We start from the raw sequence: 19,615 nt of genomic DNA, 5'->3' as shown, positions 1-19,615 counted from the left end.
GAAAATGAGGGAGTTGGACTAGGTGATCTTGAATATCCCCTTCTCTGCTCTAAAATGCTATATAGGTCCTGTAATTAGTACTTCAATAACCTTGAGAATTTTACCACAGTCCCCAATCCCCCAGCAGCCTGTCCTGCAGGAAACCAAGGCCTCCTATTCAACAAGTACAGGGAGAACATTTCCTCACTGTGGAGGTTTGCAGGATCAGAATCTAGCTTCTTCCCTGGAATCAAACAAGTAAGTACTCACTGTCAGTTTCTACTTCTTGCTTGTGAAACTGCTCAAGAAGGTTCTGTGCTCTTCTCTCTGGGTCAGAGCCTGGCATCATCTGCTTGAGATAATCCAGCAGCTTCTGTAAGCAAGGGAAGTGAGGGGGCTCCCGGAAGTCCTCTGCGCACTGGTCAAGCCAGGCCCTCAGGATGGAAGCGATTGCACTGGGAAAGAGAAAACAGAACGTCACTGCACTCAACTGGCTCTGGAGATGCAAAACCAGCCCTGGACACCAGAGCCTGTCCCAGCCATGCCTCAGGAAACCTTGGGCAAGTGATCAATGGATAGTTCCCTAGAAGTTCCCAGCAATGTCAGTGAAGTTAAAGCATCTGAAAACAGCCTGACTACCTTTTATTATTTTAAGTGGTGGTTGGGGAGCTGGGGAAAGACTGGTAAGTTAAAAAAAAAAACAACAAAAACAGGACCATAACCTTTGGAAAAACCCACACAGGGCAAAAAAAAGACACGGAAGAGAAGATTTAGTGAGTCCTGAAGCAACTTCAAAGTAACCTGTATACAACAAGATTATGTGTTTCCAATTCTGGATTCACTCAAGTCAGAGACCACAAAATCTACTGTGATAACATTTTAGGAAATAACAGACAGTGGGCCAGAACTTTGATGGGCGGAAGGGCCTAGGTTTAGGAAAGATAATGTGTAAATTTAATTTTACAAAGATCACCAGGGTTTCAGCATAGCACCAAAAACGTCCTCACAAAATTATCCTTTCACTTTTCAAATTACCAGAGGACAATGTGTTTCCAGTGGGAGAAACAGTATGAGTAGAAAGTTAGGTTTTGAAAACTAAAGGAGAAAAACTTGATAAGCAAAGCCATTCATTGAGAGGGCAACTTCTTCTGATGGCTCAGCTGAGTCCACCTTGGGTGAAACAAGGACCAGGGCACAAAAAGAGACCGGGTCATCATGGGGGCACATTTCCCTCCTTTCATGTTACTAATAACACAAGCTTGTTCTCTTTAAGGTAGGTGCAGCCCCTCACTCAATGGAAGAGACAAACAGCTGACAAAAAGGACAACTTTTGAGTGTTATTGTCCTACGCTTCATATTCAAAGAAGGCTTTACAGCCACTCCTGAGTCGGGCACTTGCTGGGCTGTGTCCCATGCACATGGTACTTTGCCTCACTAATGACCAGCCAGCCCCAGGAACAAGGTGCAGCCATTGACGATGGCCGGAGAAGATGACAGGGACTAGAAATGAATCCAAGCATGTTTTATTGACAGAGCTGGGACACTTTGTTTTAGCGAAAGACCTAATTAAAATTTTTCAGCTGAAAAAAAATGTCTAGCAGATTTTAAAATTACCATCTGATTAGACTTCAAACAAATTGTTCGCTTAGTTAACGAACTGTAAAGAAACGAAAAGATATAATGATCCATATATATGAAACCGCCGCCTGGACTTTCATAGGTGTGTCTAAACTTCACAGGTCTCAAGTTCATAGCAGAGAGCTAGACTGTGATCAAGGCAGAAATGCAGCTAAAGCCAATCTAATGCTGAACTTTTGGAACTGACGTACAAACACAGAAGGGAAAGAAATTAACTGTTTTCACTGCTGTGGAGATCACTGTTTCACCAATATGGACATGAAGACATTTGGAACGATAATATTCACATAGCTACAGCAGAAATAGATGACATAAAACCATTAATTAAGGTTGGCATTTAAAACCATAGAAATAATTCAGTATTTTCTAAATCTTCAGTGCAGATTCAAAAAAGAGAGAAACAAAAGTTTCATTCCCTCACAGAAAGCTAGAAGAAATTAATCTGGGCTCTGGGATTAATTGAAAGAACGAGCAAAATGAAATTAATGAACTTCTAGTCAGTGAACCTTCAATATTCGGGTCACTTGTCACATCATCTGTTATTTATGAATGTTTATGGCCCCCCAAATTCATATGGTGAAGCCCTAACTCCCCCTGAAATGATGGACTTCAATTATTTTGAGAGCCCACACACGGCACTCATTATTTCTCCTTTCTTCACCAAAACCAAATATCATGAATTGAAGAAGATAATGATGAGACGGCATCCTAATATTTCATTTTTATAAGGAAGATGACTTTTTCTGTGAATAATTTCCCCTCTTTGCTCATGAGCATTGAGTCCAGAACTGGGGTAGGCACATAGGTGGGGTGATGGCACAGAACTCAGGAAAACCTGACGTTTGCATACATTATGGTGACTCCTACAGTACGGTTTTGCACTTCTCAAAAGAAGGGTGATTTAATTTAATTAGTACTATCACTCACTTAATATTTTTTAATATTTCAATGAGGGAATACTCTTTCGATGACAGTGATTAAAAGACAGATATGGAGGGATGATAATTCACATCACTAAATTAAAAATCTAAAAGAGCATCCAACCAACAATGAGACCAGCAACTCAATGACCCTGATAACACCTCAAAAGTTCATAACCTAAAAGAAACCCAGGTAGAAATCCAAAATTATAGTAAAAGACAGATGTTAAAACATATCAATATGTCATTTACTCATTTACCCCCCATAATTGCTAGTTTTAAAATTACAAAACAATTTACTGAAAAAAGTAAATATTACAAATACACAAATATCTATAAATTAAAACAACAAAATATCTACCCCCCTTCATTCTAATCTTATTACCATGACCTTGTGTGAACAGTTTGGAGTATATCCTTCTAGACTTTTCTATGGATATGTTTACATATTTAAGTAGATGTCATATGTATAAACCATGGATTTTTTTCCCCCATGAATAGTATGTCATAGACACCTCTCCATCCACGCCAGGACCTCTAGCTCTCACTGTTTCTCAGGGTTACGTAGTATCCATTGCATGCACACACCATAATTAATATAGGTATTCTACTAGTGCACAGGTAGTTAAGTTATTGTTAGGTTCTCACACTTACAACTACAAAATGAATATCCTTGTTTACATCTCTGTGTACTTGTATATTTCTATGGGGCACGTTGTATAGGACTTCCTTCCATGGAAAGCTGCAGCCTTGGAAGGTCCAGGGGAATTCTGAAGGGGGACCTTAATCCATACTGGACTCACCTTTAGGTGCACATTTTGTCCTCCTCAGACTGGTATTTTCTACTAGCGTTGTTAATCGACTCATTTTACTCTTTGTGACAGTGCCCTTCCCACAGCTTAGCGCAAGAAGGCTTTGAAAAGTCACTACAAACCCAGACATTGAATTAAAAAGCATTTTCAGACAAAAGAGAAATGAAGGCAGAGGAGGAAGAATAAAGAGAAGAAGGAAAAGACACATACAGACAGCACAATACAACACGAGGCAGACCCCTGCCCTCTTATTAGCAGAGTTTTATCAGCATCCCAGGGAGGCAGGCTTTCTGGAAAGGCCTGGATGTGTGCCCAAAGCTCAGAGCAGCTTTATGTTTGCCGGTCCTGGGAAGAAACTTTCTGTTCTTGATAGGCTAAGAAGCAGATAAAATGTGAAACGTTTGAAATTTCAGAAGGGAAAGCAACATCACAAAATCATGACAGAGCAACAGGATTACTGGCCAGTGATTTTTCCATCTTACCTTTCCTGGCTCCACTCCTAAGATCTAAGGTACATCCTAACCAGAACTGGTTAGTTGGAAGGTGTAAAGAACCTTAATAACGAAGGGAAGCCCTCGTTAAAAGTCACAACCTTACACGAAAGGTGTGACTGTTAAACTAGAGAAGCTACTTGGCTCTATGCACAGAACAAGAAATGAGGTTCCAGAGGAAAACCTGGTTCCCATCCTCACTGTGCCACCTGTGAACAATGGGAGTGGGACAGATCACTTAGCTCCACTGACCCTTATCTGGAGAAGAGACATAATAATACCTGCCTTCATCTACCTGACACAGATCAGTTGAATTTCAAATGACATAATGTCAATAAGGATATTGAGGTATCTGGAGAGAAACATAACTGTTAGCAGTCTTAAGACTACTTGCCGTAAGTCACAAAAGGAAGGGATTAAAAAAGGTATGGCTCAGTGAACATCAATCAGCACTCATGGAAAGAACGCAAGGAAACTGCCACGTAAAATAGAGTGCTGCAGGATACAAAGCACGCTCCTGCAACACTTGTGGCTCCAGGCCTGCTGGAGGAAGGCGACCACTGTGAACAATACCACCCCCCACACACAGACACCACACACTCACACACACCACACACGCACCACACACACACCCCACACATACACTCACATCACACACACACACACCCCACACACACACACCACACACACACCACACACACACCACACACACACACCACACACACACGCCACACACCACACACTCACACCACACACACACACCACACATACACTCACACCACACACACACACCACACACACACACCACACATACACTCACACCACACACACACCACACACACATCACACACACACCACACACACACGCCACACACACACACACCACACACACACACACCACACACACCACACATACACACACCACACACACGCCACACACACACCACACACACACACCACACACACACACCACATGCCACACACACACACAACACACGCACATCACACACACAAACACACACACCACACTCTCACACACACCACACACACACTCACCACACACTCACACACACCACACACACACTCACCACACATACACTCACACACACCACACACACACACACCACACACTCACACACACATCCCTGAGTTAGCCCCCCTCAGGACAGACCAATTCAGGAACATCAAAGTGTAATAGAGGGACTTCCCTGGTGGTGCAGTGGTTAAGAACTCGCCTGCCAATGCAGGGGACACGGGTTCAAGCCCTGGTCCGGGAAGATCCCACATGCTGCGGAGCAACTAAGCCCGTGCACCACCACTACTGAGCCTGCGCTCTAGAGCCCGCGAGCCACAACTAGTGAAGCCCACGTGCCTAGAGCCCATGCTTTGCAACAAAAGAAGCCACGGCGATGAGAAGCCTGCGCACCACAACAAAGAGTAGCTCCCATTCACCACAACTAGAGAAAGCCCACGCACAGCAACAAAGATCTAACACAGCCAAAAATAAATAATAAATTAAAAAATTTTTAAAAAAAACTTGTGAAGACTGAAGAAGTAATTTCTGAAGCCAAATGGAAAGATTAAGATTGTGACATAATCTAAACTCAGTAAGGAGAAAAGCCAGCACTCCTCACTCCCAAGGGAACGTGTGTGTCTGATTAAGAATGACTGGACGGGGGGTGGGGAGAGCAGGGGCAAGACCCAAATCTGATGGCAGAGCAGACAGCCAGGATTGCTTTCTCTACCTCAGACATCCTTGGCAAGGTGCAAATTCTTGCAGTATGTGAAGGAAGGAAGTTGTGTCCAGACCCAGGTGCGGTTTCTAAGACTTTTACTGGTAATAGAACAGACCCCTGGGGAAAATGAATTCACTAATCCAACTAATATTTATTGAGTACCCTTTATTTTCCATATTCACAAAAACTATTTATGTGATGAATGTCACAGTAGGGGAGTCTAGGGTATTTACCTTCAGAGAGAGTAAACCTGGTCAGGGCTCCATGGAGTGCTTCCCTGAGGAAATGACGTTACAGCTGAGATCTTAAGGATAAGGGAGAATTAGCAGGGTGAAGACTCTGGGGTAACAGCGTAAGCAAAGGTCCTGAGGTGAGAGAAAGCAAAACACTTTTAAGAGACATAAGGAAGAACTGTTTAAAGAATAGGAAAAGAGGGGAGAAATGGAGCATGATGAGATTTGCTATGCTCATTTGATTTCTTAGCCAAACAGAAATCACACTTAAGAATACCTGGTTGGAAGACATCAGACAGATGTCTTAGCTGAGAGGTATAAGGAAATAGTACAAAACTTCTAATCACTCTCAGGGACCTTCAGGCATGCAATGCAGAGTAAGAGGGCTGACTGAGGTGAGCACTAGGCTATTATGCTCAAACCACAGATTTTTAATACATACAGGGATTTTAAGATAAATGCATTAAATCATGTTAAAATTGCATAGGTAGTAAAATACTCTAGAATTGGTCAAAGGTTTAATTAAAAAAAAAAAACCTTCTAGGTATGAGGTCATCGCTCCCATGATGTATAACTTCCAAGCCAAGAAATAGGATTATTATGACAAAAAGAATAACTCTGTCCATTTAGAGCTTTCTCTCCCCAGAAATCTATTTGAGGTAATTTTTTTTTTTTTTTTTTTTTTTTGCGGTATGCGGGCCTCTCACTGTTGTGGCCTCTCCTGTTGCGGAGCACAGGCTCCGGACGCGCAGGCTCAGCGGCCATGGTTCACGGGCCCAGCCGCTCTGCGGCATGTGGGATCTCCCCGGACCGGGGCACGAACCCATGTCCCCTGCATTGGCAGGCGGACTCTCAACCACCGTGCCACCAGGGAAGCCCTGAGGTAATAATTTATCGTTACTTAATCATCAGCAGAAGATTAGACATGGAAACATTTTTTAAAAGCAGCAAAACATTTTTTCTATTTTAGGATACTCTCCAAGAATTGGATCTTTCCCTAATATAGATAATGAAAAGGTAAAAAGATCTATGTAGAGGGTGGCCTTTGAAGCAGTGTAGCACAGGACACTGCCAGGCCCTCTGGGTGGGAGCCAATGCACTTTGCCCTTCAGGGAAAGAAAGCAAAGTAACCTTGACACTGACTCTGAGCTAGACCCTCCACCTTGTTCTCCTAGTCACAGAATGATTTTCTGCTGTTTCTGGGAAGGCTGCCAGTTACAGTCTGCCTCTAAGACCCCTGGCTAGATGGTTTTCCTGATGAGAAAGAACAAAGGGAGATGCAGAGATTTTTTTTTTTTTCCTTTTTTTGCCTGTAAAAGTATGTAAAGGATGGAAACATTATCTAGACTCGTCAAGGTAATCTTGCAATGCTTTCTTGTACATTTTCCATTGTACATTTTGGTACTGGTGGTGAGTAGAGGTTAGAACGCTGGGAGGGAAAGTAAAAGAGGAATTAAGAGAGACCCAGGGAAATAAATGTAAACAAAGCCAGAGTAGGGACTAAGCACCGGAAGGCAATATAGGGCAGAAAAGCCAGTGAAGGGCCATGGGCAGTTAAAGAAGAGGAAAACCTCCAAGGCAAGAAGGAGGAAGAAAAAGATTGGGATAGGAAGGACACGCAGTAGAAAGAGTAAATATGGGTGGGAAAGGGTCAAGGGAAGGAGGAGATGAGCTCAAAACCAATAACTCAAAATCAAGTGTTTACACACCTGTCTTTCATTCCCAAAATACATGTGCAGACCCTGGCAACTGAATGTAAATTTACAGAAATTGAAGAGAATTGTTGTGCAGAGACTTAATCCTGTATTACCAAACCTTACTCAGTATGTCAGTGACTGCACTCCATTAGAAAAGGAACAAAACTAAGAGGTCTCCTAAATGCCTGTTTTTCACGAGCAGTATAGCCAATGTGGTTACACACATTCTCCGGAGTCAGACTGACTCTCTGGTTAGTCAGACAAACCCAACCTCTTTATGCCTCTGCTTCCTCATCTGTAAAATGCATACAGTAATGGATCCCTCCTCACAGAGTTCTTGTGAGGCCTAAAAGAGATAATATATCTGAAGGATTTAGAATAGTCCCTAAGACATAGTCAGTGCTCAAAAACATTAGCTATTCTCATTATTTTAAAAAAGAAGAATTACAATCTATAAGATTAAGGACTAAAGGCAAAAGGAACTACACATCAACACTGGACTCTGGTTGAGAAAGTTGTTTCCCTCGGGGGTACGAGTTAACGATTCTGATACTGCTGTACATATATACTGAAACTGAACAATTAAGTAAATGGAAGGCAGAGGGTAGAAGCCGGTTTTCTCACTGCTGGAGAGGATACTCACAAATAAGCAAGGGGAGGAAGCTAGAATGGTCCATGTGCTAAGGATTAGAGCTGAAGGCATCAGTGAAAATTCATATTTAATATAATGTATAGATGGTTATACATAGAAATATTTATAGGTATACACATTTACACATATATTTCCTAGCCATGTCAGCTGACAGGGCCAGAAGAAATGACACCCCAGTAGTGATGAGCACACCTAGCACCCAGATCTTGGTTTCTAATATCATTCTCCAATAAAAAGAACCAGGTCAGGCTTCCCTGGTGGCGCACTGGTTGAGAATCTGCCTGCCAATGCAAGGGACACGGGTTCGAGCCCTGGTCCAGGGAGGATCCCACATGCCGCGGAGCGGCTGGGCCTGTGAGCCACAACTACTGAGCCTGCGCGTCTGGAGCCTGTGCTCTGCAACAAGAGAGGCCGCGACAGTGAGAGGCCCACGCACCGTGATGAAGAGTAGCCCCCGCTTGCCGCAACTAGAGAAAGCACTCGCACAGAAACGAAGACCCAACACAGCCAAAAATAAATATTAAAAAAAACAAAACTTTAAGGTCTCCTGAAAATCTAAAAAAAAAAAAAAAAAAGAACCAGGTCTCCTTGAAGAAATGGCTGATTCTAAGACTGGGATGGGAAATATACAAGATGAGTCTAGAACGTCTTGTAGTGCCATAAAGTAAGGAAGGGCTCAAATACAATAATAGGGATGTGTGAAAGTGACACAGGAGTCAACCAGAAGAGTTCCCAATGGCCAAAGCTGGAATAATCTGAGCAATAAAGTAGCACTGCATTATATCCCACAGTATAAATAAATTTCCATGAGTCCATACTGATATAAATAAAAGACTGAATAAATTAATAAATGGGCGAGACAAATCTCCCACGCAGAAGTTTTCCCAATAAATTAGGTAGATACTTTACCCTAAAAGAAGGGAAGCAAACCAAAGGGGTTGTGCATAGTGACTTCCTTCCAAACAATATAGTATGGAAAGGAAGGGGGGAAAAAAGACATATGTCATGAAGAAACCTGAAAAATAACAACTTCATCCAGGTGATCAAGGCCAACATCAACAGTCGTAAATCATGTTGAAAGTATGTGATGAGAATGGTATTTTATCTCTGTGATATTTCTCTCAAACCTCATAAGTTCAGTCTAACTATGAGGAAAAATATCTAATTACAAGAAAAATTCTAATAAAGGGGTGTCCTAAAATATATCTGGATCAGTACTCCTCAACACTGTCAAGGTCATCAGAAACAAGAAAAGTCAAAAACTGTCACAGCCAATAGGAACCTAGAGAGATATCCCAACTAAATGTAATGCAGTGTCCTGGATGGGATCCTGGAACAGAACAGGGACATTACGTAAAAATAAAAATAAGGAACTCTGACTAAACTATGAACTTTAGTTAACAATGCATTGATTCATTAATTATAACAAATATGTATATTCGTGTTAGAAGTTAATAATAGGGGAAACTGTGGGGAAGGTATATGGGAACTCTGTATTATTGGCTCAATTTTTATATAAATGTAAAACTGTTGTTTAAAATGTCCTAAGGGGGAAAAAGAGATGAACAAGAGGGTCCAACCTAAGTACTTAAGAGAAACAGTCTCATTTTTATCACAGGGAAAGAAGTAGAGACCACACAGTGTTGAGGTTAAAGCCTGGGTTAAATCCCACTCTCTCATTTATTCACTGTATGACCTTGGACATGTTCCTTAACCTCTCTATGTCTCAGACTCCTCATCTGTAAAACAGGAATAATAACACATAGAGTTATTATAAGGGTATTAAAAGGATACTCAGTACTTAACACAGGAACTATTCCTATGAAGCAGCCAATGAACTCTAGCCATTATTATTAGAAAGAGACACCGCCGCTCACCAAAGTTATTTTTCAGGGACCTCAGTAACTCATTATTCTCCAATTCCTCACAGTCCGAGAAGGGAGTTTTTATGCTATAAATAGGTCTCTAATGAAAAAATTGCTGAGGCGTTCTACAGTTTTCACCATTAGAATGGAGTTTCCGTTGGGGATGACAGATGCTACGAGAACCAAGAACAGGAAGCAGGCGCTCAGATTGATGGGCCTGACCAATCTGGTCTTCCTTCTTCTTTCCTCACATCCTCCAACCCATCTCCTTCCCCAGGAAACAAGCCTAACTTCCACATTTCTAACAGCTGTTTGGGGACCTTGCTTGGGGTGTTCATTTCATTAAAAAGCCAGGCAAAACAACACAGGCTAAAGGAAATAATCCCAAACTGTACAATCTCAGAATGCTAACAAGCTAAAGCACTAGTCACAACGGTGAGACTATACCCTAGTTCCTCATGTACTTCTCTCTGCAGCCCTTTTACTGTCATATAGACAAATATGGCGGCAGGGGTGAGGGGGCAGGGGGAATTTATGAGCACCAGAGATCCCAACGCTATTTTTGAAATAACAGGCCTGAGAGCAAAACGGTGAGAAATCCAAGTCCTGGAGTCAATTGGACCTAAGATCAAATATCAGACCTGTCATTAACCAGTTGCTTGATCTTAGTCAAAGCACGTAACTTTTCCGGAGCCTCAGTTTACACACCTATAAAATCAGGACAATATCTCACAGCATGTCTGTGATGGTAAAAGAAGGTACAAAATGCCTAGCAGAAAGCCTTGCACTAAGGTAAGTACACCCCAAACTGTAGCCAGTGGTGGTGGTCAGAGAGGTGACAGTGGTATCATCATTTCCATCATCTCTGCCGCTGCAGGGTGATCAAGGGACAGAGTCTGGTTGTGATGTCTCTTTACCTTTCTCTAACATGTAGGGGACCTTAGGAGATTCTCAGGAGGCCATTTATTCTTCTCTCTGAATCAATGATTATCGATGTTGTTTCATTCCTCCATTATTAGAAAAGTAATTTCTGCTTGGGAGCCTGCACTCTTCCCTTAAATGCATAATTTTGATTCAAGATTTCAATGACTTTTTTAAAACTATACTTTGTTTTTCTTTGTCCAGTATGGATGTTTTAAAGACAATACCAGGCTCTTTTATGTGGCTTATTGCATCTCCATTTCTACTTTTGTTTTACTTTTTAAAAATATTCCTTTCACATTATAGCCTTTAATTCTTCTAAATTTGGAGTTTTAAATCTTATTTTTGCTCTGTTCTTTACTCTTCTTTCTTTGCCCCATTTTTGTTACAATCACTCAGATTGATTTCAATTGCCTTCTTAGGTTATTTGAATTTGATGGAATGAATATTGATCGCAAACTCACTGGGAAGACTTGTTAATACCTTCCACTGTAAAGTTTCCCAGATATTAAAGAATTACAGCCAACTTCCTTTAACTCATCTCCCTTTTCTTTAAAATGTTTCCAATATCTTGGATACTAATATTTATAGGACTCTTTACCACTGGCTAAAACCTGGTGTCACTATTTACAACTTCTGGGAAAAGATTACAAGAATGACTTTTATATCATCTGAATGTTTGGAGATGAAAGCAGTATGATTTCAGTGGTTTAAACCACTGCTATGGTAAAGAGTTTGAGAAAACAAAACATGGCATTCCAGAAGGGAAGTGATGAGAGTCAATTAAAGAAAAAAAACTGAAATTATTTCAACATTACAATAGTAATTTTTTAAAAGGAATAAAAAAGCGTAATTCCTGAATAGTTTTAAACATCTTTAAATAAAGTTCTGTGTGTGTGTGTGTATATGATATTCTAATCTCAAATACATTTCAGAGAGTGAAGATTCACGGTGTCAAGGCTCTGTATGGTTAATATCCCTTCTTCATGTTCTCTTCACTTCTGAATTCAATGATTGTAATAAATCTGCACTAAGGAAAGTTTCCTTTTCCCATCTGGTTCAGATTTTATTATTCTAAATAGATAGCATTTTCTCATGTAAAAGTGTCGGCAGGAAGGAGGAAAGGGGCGCAGGTAGAATGAATGTTGGCAGAGATGTCTTCTTCTGTCATAGGAAGTGAGTTCCCTGATTTCCCAACAGTGACAAGTTTAGGGATTGTAGAAACAAACATGGTATGACTTATTATTTACATCAGTCTAGTGCTAACATCAGAAATCACTGTGTGGCAAAGATTCCAACATCTAAAATCCTTGCAAGTTGAATTCCCTGCAACTGAAGGAATTCTTACTTTAGCCAGATAACTTTAAAGGTCCTGATATCACACAAAGCCTGAACCGGGCACACTCGGGACTGGAATTACAAGTGAGAGTCACAGCACAATCAGATACTTTTTGAAATTCATGAAGAACACTAGCCAGTTGTGGTCCAAGACACCAGAAACCAATCTTTCATCTTGACTGTTTCATCTGTTATTTCCACATTTTTGCCTTCTTTTAAGTTCTTTTATCCTTTGAAAGGTTCATTAGATCCATATTCGGAAATACAGGAAAGACTGTTACCTTGGGACTTGGGAGCCTGTATCAAATGTAAGCCTTGTTCTATGCTTTACAACAAAAACTGAAAAACCAAACAATAGTTGAGCATTTTCCTTTTCATAGTTAAACCCAGTAGTGATTCCCCACCTCCACCCCCCATATCCCTGGGCTGCAAAACTGAAGGCATCTGTCCTAAAACAGGATGTTTACTTCTTAGAATGTCACTGAATTCCTGCCGTCTGTTTCCCACCTGAAATCACAAGAACACAGATTTGCAGCAAAGGAAAACAATGGGCATTTTGCTGCTCCTTGCCTGACCCCACAATACAATGCTTTAGTCCATCTCTTTATTTATGATCCTAGCCAGCAGTTCTGATGTCACGATTAATAATAAGCAAATCAAAGAAGCTGTGTATTTTTTCTTTCCTATTTTATCAAAACTGGTTACCCAGTCTTTCCAACAGAGACAAGCAGTAAAGGGCACCTCTCAAACAATCAATATAATATTTGGACCATATCTCTGCTTCTGATATTCATTTTCATTTTTAAGAAGATGAAAAGAGGGATTCCCTGGTGGCGCAGTGGTTGGGGGTCCGCCAGCCGATGCAGGGGACACGGGTTCGTGCCCCGGTCCGGGAAGATCCCACATGCCGCGGAGCGGCTGGGCCCGTGAGCCATGGCCGCTGAGCCTGCACGTTCGGAGCCTGTGCTCCGCAACGGGAGAGGCCACAACAGTGAGAGGCCCGCGTACCGCAAAAAAAAGAAGAAGATTTAAAGAAAGCTAAATAAATTTTATCCTAGGCATCCTTAAACTTGAAAGGATCTCAGAGCACTCATTTGTCAGGAAAAGAGACTGAAACCGAGAGAGGTGAAGTGACAGTGATGGAGGAGGAGCTTGAGTGTGAGTTCTCCAGCCTCGTTTCCCAGGGTCTGTCACCTTCCATGAGGCTGGCTCCATGGCCACCTCAGCATTGGATTCGCCTAATTATAAGAAGGGGCATAAATAAATAAATTTCCAAATAAGTATGGTATTATTTTTACATATATTTAGATGTTCATAAATAAAGACAGTTTTCACTTGAGCCCTGCAGCAGCCTCATCACTGTCCAGCAGGGTTTCTTACCTAGGTAAGGTAATTCTTTGTTGCAGAGGGGAGAGGGGCCGGTCTTGCACATGGCAGAATGTTTTGCAGCAATCCTGGCCTCTGCCCACTAGATGCCAGAGCACCTCCCCACCAAGTTGAAACAACCCAAAATTCTCCAGATCTTGCCAAATGTCCTCTGGGGGCAAAACTCCCCCACTGAGAACTGGCATATAGCCATATCTCCTACACATCTATCAGCCATCAGGAAGCCTTCAGTCACTGCTACAAGTCAGCTGCTGCAGCTCTGAGATGATCGAGGAACTTTCCATGTGTTACATGTGGAATGGACAAGGTGCTTCCCTGATTTCCTCCAAAAACAGACAAAGCAGTGACCCTATCAAGTCACAGAAATGATCAGAAGGGTAACTTGTGAAAAAGAGAACAAAAAGAGAATGCTCAAGTGAGATGAAAAATAATAAAAGGAGAAGTGGAGGGAAAAAACCCCAACAAGACAGAAGAAAGGGAAATGGAAAGAAGAAAGAGGTCAGCAGAGAGAAGGGATTTTAGCATTCCAGTATCTGTAGGACAGAGTGACCCATTATACGATAAAGTGGCATATTTTCATCAGGCATAATTTTTTAAAAAGGCAACTCAGTCTGAGGAAAAGGGTCAAGAACTTTCTACCAATTCACTGTGAGGCTTTAGGAAAGGACCATTGTCCTCAGATGATGGACCCCTCAGGGGAGTTCTATGTGAAGCTCTTTGTTAAGGCCTCATATACTTAGAACTGTAAAGCCCTTTAAAACAGCTTATCCTGGAGCCTCACCCACGTTACTGTTCCTGGTGTACAATTCATCTGAATGAAGTTTTAGAACAGGCCTTAGAAAGAATGAGCATGACTCTTCACGTCCAGAGTACAAAGCAATTTGCTTTAACTGCTACTTCCCAGAAAACTATTTAACCTCAAAACACCCCCTGGGAAACAGCAAAGCTCTCGATAGTTTTCATACTGTTACTCTCCTCAGGGTGTTCAGGTGACTGGTTGAATGGTAGCTCTAGATGTGACGCAATTCCAAAATATGTAGATAGCAACATGCTTATTGCTGCATCTGGTCACAGATCGAGGTTACATTTGACAAGCTGGCCACTCAATTCGTAGAGTATCTCTTCTTTGACATATGTTTTAAAATTCATTCTAAAAAGGTTCTTTTTTTAAAAAAATTATTATTTCTGTAAGTTTTCATGGATACACAAAACTAACAACAACAAAACCCCTCTAATCCTACGATTCTCAAACTTTAAAATGCATAGGAATCACTTGAGGATCTTGTTAAAATGCAGATTCTAATCTAGGTCTGGGGCGGGCCTGAGACTCTGCATTCCTAACAAGTTCCCAGGCGATGCTGATGTGGCATTTATGGGCTAGGCAGCGGCATCTGGATTGGGCACAACAATGAGATAATAAAGAACCACAAGAAAAAAAAAAAAGGTTGTAAGTCTAATCCATTCCCTCAAATTACCTATCTGATTATACGGCTTCCCTCCTGCAAAAACTTTTTAGGGCTGACTGCCCACTGCTTACCAGGGAAAGTCCAAACCCTCTTGAATTTGTGAGAAATTCAAACCTTTCACGATAACTTCAGCTCCACTAGCTGCCCTCACCCAACATGTACACAGTGAAGCAGCTGCCCCAATTCTGTGTTGTTCTCCCAAATATCATATGCTCTGCACTTCCCTGATTTGATCCCACTGTCCCCTCTTCCTAAACGCCTCTACCATCCAAACCTTCACGCTCCTTCAAAGCCTGCTTCAGATGTCACCTCTTCCAAGAAGCCTCCCTAAAGCCCTCTAGGAATAAGGTATCTCTTCCACGCACCACACCTTGCACTTGGCATTCAAATATCTACACTGGTGTGTTTAGTTTTCTGGAAGGTTATGGCCCATCCAATAAAATTATGAAACTACCTGACAACTAACTCAGGAGTTAAAAAGATACCCAGTTTTCTCATCTTTATATCCCTGGCTCCTGGAGAAAGGAGCCCATCAGCCAATTGCCTGAACAGTTAAAAATTCCATAGGATTACCTCCCTGAACTTTTGATCCCAAAATGAAACCACGAGTGGTTTCAAGCACCCTAGTATATAACCTATCTACTCCAGGACCTCACTCTTTCAGCAGCCTGTACCCCTACATCGTGGATTTCTTCTTCACTGACTGCTGGATCAAATTCATCAGCATAAACTACCTCCCATTAAAAAAAAAAAAGGCACAATGAAAAGACCATCCCTTGCCCTCATCCTCCGCCTCATTTCTGTTTCCCTTTACAACATAACTCTTCCAAAGAGTCGTTAAACTCGTCGTCCCCACTTCCTCCCCTTCTAACCTCTCTTAACCCACATCTGCATCCACCAAAACTGCGCTTGCCACGGGTGCCAAAGACGAAAGTGTGGCAGAATTAGGAGTCACTCCCCAGACCCCTCTCACTTGATGTCTGGACAGCATCAGACAGAGTCGGTCACGCCCCCTCCAAAACCCCTTCTCCGCTTGTCTTCTGGAACACAGCTTCTTTCTTCTCCTTCCCCCTGCCTGCTCTGTTCCAGTCTCCTCTGCTGGACCGTCTGCTTTCCTAACTCTCAGTACTGGAGGGAACCAAGGCTCAGTCTTTGGACCTTTGCCTTCTAGATCCACCCTTTGTCCACAGGAGGTCACATCCATTCCCATAGCTTTAAACACCATGTATAAACTAAGGATGCCCAAATGTATACTTCCAGCCCAGACTTCTCCCTGGAATCTACACTCACCCAATTACCTCAAAATTAACACGTCTAAGATGAAATTATTGACACATGCTCCCCACCAAACTTTCTTATCGCATAAAGCCAGGGCTCCATTCTATCGCTCGCTCACACACAACCCTTGGAGGCATCCTTGCCTCTTCTTTGTCTCACATGCCGCACCCACTGCATCGGTACATCCTGTCAGCAACACCTTCAGGACTTCTGCAGAAGCTGTCCCTACTACAAGCTACTACTTCTTGTTACCACTCCTATAATGACGATGTTGACAACTACTATTACTACTCACGTCCGTGCTGTCATCACCCCTTGCCTGGACCCACGTAAGGGCCCTAACCGGGCTCCTTGCTGCCACCCTTGCCCCTGTCCCCAGTGTCATGGTCTATTTTCCACACAGAGCCAGAGTAGGCCTTTTAAATATAAACCAGGCCATAGCGCTATTCTCCTAAAGGCCTGTTAAGTGTTTCTTATCTTTCTCAGAATAAAATTCAGCATCCTTCCCAAAGCCCCCATGTGATGAGGGGCCCTTACAGGCCTCATGCCCCAGTACCTGCCACTTCATTCACTTGGCTGCAGCGTCATTCACGCCTCTACTGTTTCTCAAACACTGTTCCTGCCGCAGAGCTTTTTCCATATTCTCCCTGCCTGGACATTCACAAGGCCTCACCTGCACCACTTGCAGGTTTCTGCTCCAATGTCTCCAGATCGGATCAGAAAGCCTATGGGAATCAGAGTCTCCAACAGGATCTAGCCCCCCTGCCCTCCTTCATTCTTTTCTGCCTGGATTCTTTGTTTCTCTCTCTCTCTCTCCTAAAATATAAACTTCATAAGAGCTTGGACTTACTTATTGTGTTCATAGCTGTATCCCTTAGCACAGAGCCTGGCCAAGAGTGTGTGATCGATACATGTTTACTGACTGAATAAATGAATAGCATTAGATCGTCAAAAAATACTTCTATGACTTTATCTGTATTATGGAAAAAACCATGGCAACATTCCAAAGGAGATTAAAAACTCCACTAAATTACATTCTTTTAAGATAATAAGTCTTGACTGAGAGCTTGTAATGCAGAGGAGAGGCAGACTCACTTCCTGATCACCGTCTTAGACTCTGATGAACTTTGGCCTCCAACTTCTTCACAGTTTGGGCTTGTCAGGTTCCCATACCTTTATAGATAAAAACAAACAAACAGAAAATGCAATGAGTAGTGTTGGAGAGCAACTCTTTTCCATTTCAAGCACAACAGTTATACTTTTCAGGAGTATTTAAGGAAAGTAATATCTGTGAAATAACATCAAAAATGATACTATATTATTGATATTTATTTAATGGGTAAACATATATATGTGTGTGTATATATACGTGTGTGTGTGTGTATGTATAAATATACGGTCTACAAGGAAAGTGATTTAGCAATGAATCACATTACTTAAAACTTTCTCTTAATATTTAACATTTCTTTGGATTTTTTTCGATGAAATTACTCTTTTCCTCTTAGCAGGAGAATCAGGCGTTATGGGATGCACAGGTGGGAGATTCCTCATGAACTCCGGAGCATCAACCCCTCTGTGTAGCTACTGAAGGAAGATGTGGCTTTGCTTGCACAACCTGCACGCCTGTGCCACACATGGGCACAAGATGACGACTCCGTGCTCTGCTTATGAGTCTGGTCTCCTTGAGGATAGGTCCTATTGGAGGAAGGTGATGGAAACAATTCCAAACCCTCAAGTAAAGACTGAGATAGAGACAAGGACTGAAGAACAGAATCCTCGTGTCTCAGCAACCAAGAGAGCAGCAGTGTGTACACCGAGGTCAGGCTGATCTAGGCTTCCCCAGCCACTGGGGAAGGGGGGCAAAGGGCAACAATGGTTTAGAAAGCAATAGGTGCCTAAACTTTAAAATTTCTCTCATTACAAACTCAAAACTTATTAAAACATTGATCAGGGCCTTCCCTGGTGGCTCAGTGGTTGAGAGTCCGCCTGCCGATGCAGGGGACACGGGTTCCTGCCCCGGTCCGGGAAGATCCCACATGTCACGGAGCGGCTGGGCCCGTGAGCCATGGCCACTGAGCCTGCACGCCCGGAGCCTGTGCTCCGCAACGGGAGAGGCCACAACAGTGAGAGGCCCGCGTACCGCAAAAAACAAACAAACAAAAAAAAAACATTGATCAGTCCCCGGTTACACTGTTAGATGTCCTTCCAACTCCATAGGTAAGCAAGTCTATTTCATACAAATATATCATGTTTTGTTTGGTTCAGAATGTTCATTTAGTAAATTCACTTTAGACTCCTAAGGAGGAGCCTTTATATTAACTTATAATGCCTAGACTATTTCTGCAGTTTCTCTTCCCATCAGTGGAGAATTCAGAGATTCCTTGGAGTTTCACAAGCTGGTAATCTGTCCCAAAGTTTTGATAATAGAAATTCCATAACTGGTGGGGTTTACATTTTTAAAGAGAACACTTCTGTCTTCTACTAATATGATTAAGAACCCCAGTACCCTTATGGTTCCTTGTTCCTAGGATTTACAAGCCCTTTTAAAAATAAAAGCCCACCATCTGGTTTGACAGAATGCCAGTCCATCTGGTCTCCCCATCGCCCTATCCCGGCAGGTCCTAGTTTACGCCCACAGGCATCAGCCCCCTCCCCCATCCACGTGCTCCTTCTCAAGCTCATCAGCTTTATGGACTCCTTGGCCTCCCAGAGGTATTTTCCACTGGCCTCCACCCTCCCTGTTCCTCTTCATTCTGTCCTGCACCTGCTATTTAGAGGCTTCCAGGGCTACCCTTTGCTTTCCCTGAGATAAGAACTCAGTCAGATTAAGATTTATGCAGCCCCATGTGGGCAAGGCAGGGCTGGGAAATGAGATTCCTAGTAAAGAAATAGAGTGGGATTTCTTGGCTCTCTCTTTGGCCACCGTCATAGCGAACCCTGTCCTCATGTTCCCTCACAACAGACTCTGGTTTATTTAAGCAGGAAAGATGGGGTAAGTACAGTGAAGAGGGAGGCCACTGTGCCTGCCGCGCATCTGACTTGAGTCATCCATAAACTCCCGCCTGCCGGCCCTCAGTGACTACATGTGGGACTTAACCTTCGTTTGGGTCACATTCTGTGTTCCTTCATTAATCCTCTTTCTGGCTATCCCGGAAATATTGCATCTTTTATCTTCCAACTGGAACCTCTGAGAGGTCGAAATA

At 42.5% G+C, this 19,615-nt stretch overlaps 1 protein-coding gene across 3 annotated transcripts in view; it reads right to left on the bottom strand.

Moving 5' to 3' along the window:
* The window catches only part of RGL1 (ral guanine nucleotide dissociation stimulator like 1), a 277,771-nt gene that overhangs the window by 52,944 nt on the left and 205,212 nt on the right, over positions 1-19,615 (bottom strand). For all 3 annotated transcript variants that reach the window (XM_060035202.1, XM_060035213.1, XM_060035208.1), the window contains 2 exons: positions 17,508-17,585; positions 250-434 (listed from right to left, as the gene is read on the bottom strand). In XM_060035202.1, coding sequence (XP_059891185.1) covers positions 250-434; positions 17,508-17,585 — 263 coding nt within the window. The remainder of the gene's footprint in view (positions 1-249; positions 435-17,507; positions 17,586-19,615) is intronic.

The sequence above is a fragment of the Delphinus delphis genome, chromosome 1 (assembly GCF_949987515.2).
Source record: "Delphinus delphis chromosome 1, mDelDel1.2, whole genome shotgun sequence".
Classification (NCBI taxonomy): domain Eukaryota; kingdom Metazoa; phylum Chordata; class Mammalia; order Artiodactyla; family Delphinidae; genus Delphinus; species Delphinus delphis.
Note: the sequence above shows the minus strand (reverse complement) of the source record. Positions and strands in the feature narration are given on the sequence as shown.